An 8325-nucleotide genomic window follows, 5' to 3' on the forward strand; every position below is an offset into this window, starting at 1 on the left:
TTTTTTTTTTGGATTTTTTTTCCCCCCCCCCCCCCCCCCCCCCCCCAAAAAGAAATTAATTATTACATTTTAAAATAGAAAAATCATTCTCATACCATACGACTATCGAAAGATAAACCATTATTCAAATTTCATACTGGACCACGTGTATCCACCCCACTTGTCAACTTATCCATTTACGTATTTCTTCTGTACACACTTTGCAACTTATTATCTGGCAGATAGAAGAGTTTTAGATACCAATAAATAGAGTTATATATATTTCAATGTGCTAGTCGAAAAAAAATATATTTCAATGTGTTTTGGTTTTAAAATGTGTTATATATTTCAATAATCATGGTTCACTAGATTTTACTTTAACGATTTTACATAACACTGATCAGTAACTTAGAACTATATAAATATATGCATTAACGACAAAAAACTTAAAATATAAACTATCGTCGTAATACTGAATACTTCCAAATTATTATTGTTCTTGGATCGATGAAAGAATCTGCACAAACAACAAAATGAACTAGCCGTTGCTAATCTTATATTACATATTTAATTGGGAGGACATCAGATTTCCTTAAATTAAGAAATTAGTTGGGATGATTTTATTCAACAACCACACAAAATGTTAGCAAAAGTTAGTTGTTGCCTGTCTGTAATTACTTTACACATGTTCAAATAGTTGGCAGGTTTATTATTACAACCGCTCAATATCATCTACTATGTTACAGGTCTTTTTATTTTTGAATTTTTGATATTTATTGTTTGTTAAAACCTAAATTTCACAATAAGTATTTTAATAATTTTTCACATATTTTAAGAAAATTTGTTAAAATAATATTTTTAAAAAGATTTCGACCAAAAAAAATAAAAATAAAAATGATACTTTAAAACGTAGATAATAACAAAATAAAAACATCATGTTAAAAAATATAAATGAACCATGATAAGAGGTTATTGAAGATATCTTCGTCAAAATTGTTCAGGTGATATACATATTAAAAATACTTTGACCGACCGAAACTGTTGCTAGAAGTGATTAAGCTAATCAATACATATTGAAAATTACATTCATTAATACTATACAAGTATACATTTTAGAGCCTTATATAAGAAGTTACAGCCCAAACTAAATCACTCTCCTCTCACTTTACATATATTCTTTTTATATTGATAAAATTTACATGATTATAAAGTTTCAAATGGTTACAGCTTAAAGGGATTTTAAGTAAAAAAAGAAAAAACTAAACTAAAATATAAAATTTGTACTTCTTGTAAGTCTGGAAAATAACAATGTTGAAAGAAAAGAGAACTTTAATCTCATATGCTTTTATAAAAAAAATTCTACACACTCTTATTTTATTCTATATACTTATTTTTTTTCTCCTCTTTTTTTTACCCATTCTTTTTAAATGAGTAGGTTCCAAATATTTTTTTTTATCTTTCTCCTTTAAAATCAAACCAATCTCATCCATCCTACACCAATTAATTTTGGTTTTACTATGAACATATCCAGCCCAACCACCTAACAACAACTAATGTTAATGGACCCACTCTCTTCTTCTTCTTTCTTTCTTCCTCTCCGAGTATGTAGAAACCAGAAAAAAAAAATTGGAGTTTTCTTCCTTCAAAAACTCTGGAAGCTTCAGCGATCTTCGAATACATATCCTGCAGCATTTCTTCAGCTGATTTCGATGACCCAAAACGTGATTTGAAGGTAAATTCTTATTTTTCAACAAAAAAACGAATTTATGCATTTAGGGTTTAGAAATTATGTTTGTGGTTTTTTTCTGTTGGTAAACTTATGTATACGTTTGTTCGGGCTTTACATTGGTTATTTAAGTATATTAGAGTACTAGAATACGTATGAATCTTTCGGAAGCGTCAATCTGTAACCAGAAGCTTTTAGTACAACTGGTATTACTTAGACAACTGGTGCAACTAGTACTACTGGTGTACAACTATAAATATATTCTAATGGTTTTTATTTTTCTTTTAAGAGAAAGATGAGTAACACTCGATGCACAATCATATTTTTGGATTCGGGGGGATGTTATTCAAAGGACGGTGAATACATGAGGTGGAACTCAGAAGAGGTTGAAATTCATACTTTAGTGATAAAGACATCTATGGAAGAGATCACTTACAAGGGGCTGGTTGATAAAAGTTGCAAAAAGCTTATGGTAGATGGAGCTATGACGCAGCTTAGACTTAGCTACTTTCCACTGATATTGGATCCCAAGAAGCCATCATATGTTCGGAATGATGAAGATGTATTTGGTTATCTAATGCAAGTGAATAATAATCAGTGTAGAAGTGTTTTGCATGTGGAGCTCATCACAGATTTTGAGCAAAATGAGGGATTTGTGCAACCGTCAGAGCCACAACATGGTGATGATGTTAATGATGGTATGGATACTTTTTACAAAGGTGAACCATCAGAACCGCAGAAAGAAGATGTTTTTAGTGAAGATGGTGAAGATGGTGAAGATGTTGGAAATAATGTGCATGAAGACTTTCGTATGTATGATGATATTGAGGTGGCACCTGCTGTAGAAGGAGATGTGTACGTGAATCATACATGGGAAGATGGTATTGATTTAGTTGTAGGACAAGAATTTGGCAAAAAGGAGTCATTGCAAGAATTAGTGTTTGTAGCCTCCCGTAAAAATGGTTTTGAGTTTGATATCATCCAGTCAGATACACGTCGATATGTGTTAAAATGTCGTGGAGCAAAAGATGGGTGTAAGTGGTATTTACGAGCTGCAAAGACGAAGAATTCAGATCTTTTCTCAGTTAGAACTTACATCAAGATTCATACATGTTCTCGAGCTACTACAGTTACAAGCAAAAATCGAAGGAAATGCACACCACAGTTGGTCAGGTCTATTTGTCATTCTGATTATCCAGGCAAACTTAAAACTCCAGCACCACAAGAACTGATTGGTTTGGTTCAAAACGCATTTGGTGTTAAAGTATCATACTCCACTGCATGGAGAGGTAAAAGAGCAGCTGCTAATGATGTGCGGGGAAGTCCAGAGGAGAGTTATCAGTTGTTGCACTCTTATTTGTATATGCTAGAGTACATGAACCCTGGTACACGCACTTATGTGGAATTGGATGAGGGAAACAGGTTTAAGTATCTATTCTTTGCCTTGGGAGCTTGTCTTGAGGGTTTCCAAGTCATGAGAAAAGTGATTGCTGTGGATGCTACCCACCTTAAGAATGCATATGGTGGTGTTTTAATTGTTGCTACAGCTCAGGATCCTGACCATCACCATTATCCAATTGCTTTTGGTGTAGTTGATGGTGAGAAACTGGCAAGTTGGATGTGGTTTATGAGCAAGTTGAGATCAGTTGTATCAGATGTTCCTGAACTGGTTTTTCTTTCTGATAGAAACGTAAGTCTCTTCAAGTCAATACATGAGGTCTTTCCATTGTCTCAGAATGGAGTTTGTATGTATCATTTGTCTCAAAACGTGAAAGGAAATGTCAGTGGAGTCAATAGAGCAACTTGTGTGAAGAAGTTCAGAGCTTGTGCTCATGCTTATATAGAGAATGAATTCTTGACACTCTATAGTGCTTTTAGGAAAATGTATCCAGATGCAGCCGACTATCTGGACAGAACTGTTGGTGAGGAGAAATGGGCAAGATGCTATTTTTCCGGAGACAAGTATAACATAGACACCACCAATTGTGCAGAATCTATCAATAGCGTGTTTGTAGAAGCAAGGAAATACTCGCTGTTACCAATGATTGATGTGATTATTGCGAAATTAGTTGAATGGTTTAACAAGTATAGGAAGGCGTCTAATGAAGTTTCTACGGCACATAAGCTTGTGCCATATGTGGAGAACGAAATGCATGTGAGATGTGTGGAAGCAAATACCTTGACGGTGCATGAGTTAAACAGCTACCACCTTGAGTACAATGTGATTGGGCATGATGGCAAGGTTTATCTGGTTGATATGAGAAATAAAAGTTGCAGTTGCAAGAGGTTTGATATCGACAAGTATACGTGTGTGCATGCAATAACAGCTGCTATCTTTATGAGCGGGGATAGAGAGCTTCATCTACGTGAATTTTGCTCCCACTATTATTGGATGGACCATTGGTCGTTGGCTTACTGCAGGACAATCTATCCAGTCCCCCATAAAGATGACTGGGTTGTTCCTGACCATATCCGAGCAAAATGTATATTTCCTCCAGAATTAATTAAGAAAAAAGGACGCATCAACACAATTAGGCATCCATCAGTTAGAGAACATCGAGGGAGAGGAAGAGGAAGAAGAGGAGGAAGAGGAGGAGGAAGAGGAAGAGGACTAGGAGCATGGTTGTTTAATGATCCTAATGTACCAGAACAAGAGGAAGCAGAATACGAATCGCTGGTGATGTTTAGGTACAACTAGTATAACTATCGGGTACAACTAGTATAACTATCGGGTACAACTAGTATAATTATTTAGGTACAACTAGTATAACTATCGGGTACAACTAGTACAACTATCGGGTACTTGAACTTCTTTTTTTCATTTTTTTCGTTTTATTTAAAATACCGCATTTCGGAAAGCAGTATGTGTTTAAGGATTTAGTTTCATATCTATTTTGATGAAGTAAATCCAACTTGATGCGTTTTTGAATATTGAGAACACAAAAGTAATATTTTCATAATATCTACCTTATACTTCTATGGTAACTATTAAAACTAATGCTATATAGTTATACGAAATTAACAAAAAACATAATTTTATACATTTAATTATCTATATGTGTCTTAAATGTCTTATTATTACATATTTTCAAAAGTACAACTATAAAAATGTAATTTCTAGTACGATATAACTAATAAAATCGTTTTATCTATGAAAGTACAACTCTGTGTAATAAAAAAAATAGAGTACAACTTAACTACTTGGGTATAACTTTGTATAGTATTTGACGGTGCAACAAAAGTAATTAATTATTTTTATAATTATTTTGCCGGCGCTCGTGTAATTTGACGGCGCACATGTGGCTTTTATTTATTTATTTTTTTTTAAAATTTTTTGGGCGTGAAAAATTATTTTTATTCTAGTTTCACCAACACTAGTTGTACGCGATAATACCAGTTGTACTAACCAAAAAAGTCTAAAAACATAATTAAATTAATAAACCTTCTACTAGTTTTCAACCTTTTGAATCCTGTTTCACCAAACATAAAACAATAAACCTCCTACTAGTTTCAACATAAACCATCTACTAGTTTCACCAAAAACCATTAACTAGTTTCAACAAAAACAAACTTGTTTCTTATACTTTTTTTTTGCAGCCTCTCGTTTCTTCCTTTGTGCTGGTGCATCATTTTCGAAAAGAGTGGATATATGCCTCGATGGTTTACCCTTTCTCCTACTCCTAATGATCTCAGCCATCCTTTTAGCCTCAGCACTCTTCCGCATACATGCTTTGTAGCGTGGTTTCTTTCGTGGTGGTTCAGGAGTCTCCACTACAGGTGTAGGTGCGTTTGTGGTCTCCACTGCAGGTGCAGGTGCGTCTGTGGTCTCCTCTGCAGGTACATGTGCAGGTGCGTCCCTGGTCTCCTCTGCAGGTGCATCTGTGGTCTCCTCTACAGGTGTGTTCGTTGTCTCCTCCATACCCTTATCACCTACATTGCAAAATAAATGTAAAAATTTTTTTGAACATACACTTAATAAAAGAAAGAAATAAATATCTTTTTTTACCTCTTGCATTTGATCCTCCACCTGTTTCATACACTCTCCCCACATCTTCATACTGAAAATCCATAAAATCAGAATCTCTCCTTTGATCAGCTATTTTCATTTCTACAGACTTCAGTCTTGTGTCCATCTCATGAACCTTCTCATTAATCTTCCTAAACCCTTCTTCCATTTTCTCGTTAATCTTTATAAACCCTTCTTCCATCTTCTTCAACACATCCTCACTTCCTACAGCTTCAGTATCTGTCGGTTTGGGCAATGGTTGGTCTTCTCGGGATTTAACATCTAATTGGTACAGATCCTTCAAGTGTATCTTCTTCTGTAGTTGGACTAAAATCTTGTGCCAACTATCAACAACAGGGTCAGGAACAGCATCATCCTCTCCTACTTCGAAGTCATCCCATACATGCTCGTCTAGGATGTTAAGCAATAGCATGTCTTCTCCATCTTCAGATACCAAGATACTAATAATATCATGTTTAACAAAAAAACAAAATTAAATTAAACTAAATCTCTAATAATGTAAGAATATAAAATTAAAGGAGAATCCTAAACCTTTGTATCTCCAAGCACTTCATAAATATCAGCTAAAGAAAATCCTGTTTTGCCTGTTCTCTTAAACTTCCACTTGCACATTCTTGGACAATCACCATCTGCATTCCAAACTTTTTCTTGAAATGCTTCTTTCAGAATCGGGATAGATTCAAACGCCAAAATCTGCACATATAATCGTACTAGTTATGCCAGTTCTACCAATAATACCAGTTTAACTAGTTGTACCCTAAACACGAGTTGTACCAATAATACCAGTTATACCCTATCTCTAGTTGAACAAGGAATACTAGTTGTACCAATACTACTACCTATACACTATATCAAGTTGAACCAAGAATACTAGTTGTACTAATACTACGATTTTTAGTTATACAAGTTATACTGAATTTAAAACATATAACATTACCTCTAAAGGTAATATGAACCCCGGAAAAGTCCAATTCCCTCGAACAGATTCTCCAAAATGATCCACCAGATGTGCAACCTCAGCTAAGACGTCATCAAAAGTGAAACAACCCCAGGGAAACGTTTCACACATATTCAGATCATCCACCACTCGGAGAATGAATGGGTCTATGGATCCACCATATTTCTTGGACTTTCCTTTGATGACTGTTGCTAAGAAGAAAAGTACAACCATCTTCAACCTATCAGTACCACCTTCAATGAAATCCATTGATTCCAGCTTCTCACGCACCTCTTTCACCTCAATATTAGTCTTTCCAAACTGCTCCTTCACAAAATACATACTCCCTAACTGCTCATAGTCGGCTGGATAATGCTGGCAGAATAATCCTGAAAGAAGGTCGTGTTCTCTGATTGAATACCGAACAAGCACACCATTCACAACAAACCAACACTGTCGCTGCTTGTCTGTCACTGCTGTTCGGAGAAGCAACATCCACATTCCCATTAACATTCTATTCTTCTGGATAAACATGTGGACAATTTGCTTGAATTGTGGGTGGTTGTCAAACCAGTTTCTCTCTGAGATATCAAGCCTCTTGAAGACTCCATGAAATTAAAGGTTTCACACCTTAATTGAAGCTTCGGGTATAACAGATACTCGCTTTGCTTGAAGAATAAACCTCGAGGTTCCATTGGTATTGAGACGTCCTCTTGCTGCAATCAAAACGCATATGATAAGTGAATATAAGTGTATTGGTACAACTAGTATTCTTGGTACAACCACAAGCAAAAACTAGTTGTACGCGATAATTCCAGTTGTACTAAACTACATTTGGTTCAACCACAAGCAAAAATCAGTTGTACGCAATAATTCCAGTTGTACTAAACTACATACTGTTCGACCACAAGCAAAACTCAATTGTACACGATAATTATAGTTGTACTAAACTACATACCGGTTGTAATGGATCAACATTTGAGTTTGAACCCAATCCTTTTTCTGATGCCGTAGCATACTCAGTCTCAGATCTCTCTGGTTGAGAAGGTGAACCCCTAGTCGACATCCTCCAAAAATTCTGAAACAAAAATCAGAAATCAGTTGGGGTTCAGGGTTGAGGGAAGAAAATCATAAATTAAGGTTTTAATTACTTTTAAGCCTAGAAGATACCTGTTCGGCGATGACGGAAGTGTGAAACAGCGGTGGTGGCGAGCCTAAAACGGCGACGGTGACGAACCTAAAACAGAAGAGTGAAGAGTGGAGAGTGAGTGGCAGTGAGCGAAGAGTGTGGGGATTTAATCAAAGAGGAAGAAGATGATGGAAGAAGACGATAATGATGGAAAAAGATGATGGAATCGAAGAGTCTGAAAATGATGGAGGATGGAAGAAGATAATGGAATCGAAGAGGAAGACGATGGATCGGGAATAGATTTTTAGGGTTTAGTCCGGGTTTGGTTGATGGTTTAATTAAATTGGATGATTTAAAACAATTAAATTGGTTTAGTTTAATAATTTCGGTTAAATTGGTTATTATTTTGAATTGGATATGTAATTTGGTTATTCATTAATGGATTTTTGGTTTTTTTATTCTTTTGTATTAAAAAGAAAATCAAAAAGAAAATATGGATATAGAAGAGTATATGAGAATTTAATATA

General features: G+C 35.1%; 1 protein-coding gene across 1 annotated transcript; it reads left to right on the plus strand.

Moving 5' to 3' along the window:
• Positions 1–2069: 2069 nt before the first annotated feature.
• On the plus strand, positions 2070–4047 carry LOC112085174. The gene is made up of 2 exons (XM_024154215.1): positions 2070–3947; positions 4033–4047. Exons 1-2 carry the CDS (start codon positions 2070–2072, stop codon positions 4045–4047), a joined length of 1893 nt encoding a protein of 630 aa, XP_024009983.1.
• Positions 4048–8325: the final 4278 nt, after the last annotated feature.

Source organism: Eutrema salsugineum, unplaced genomic scaffold (assembly GCF_000478725.1).
Source record: "Eutrema salsugineum unplaced genomic scaffold, Eutsalg1_0 scaffold_3, whole genome shotgun sequence".
In the NCBI taxonomy this organism is placed as follows: domain Eukaryota; kingdom Viridiplantae; phylum Streptophyta; class Magnoliopsida; order Brassicales; family Brassicaceae; genus Eutrema; species Eutrema salsugineum.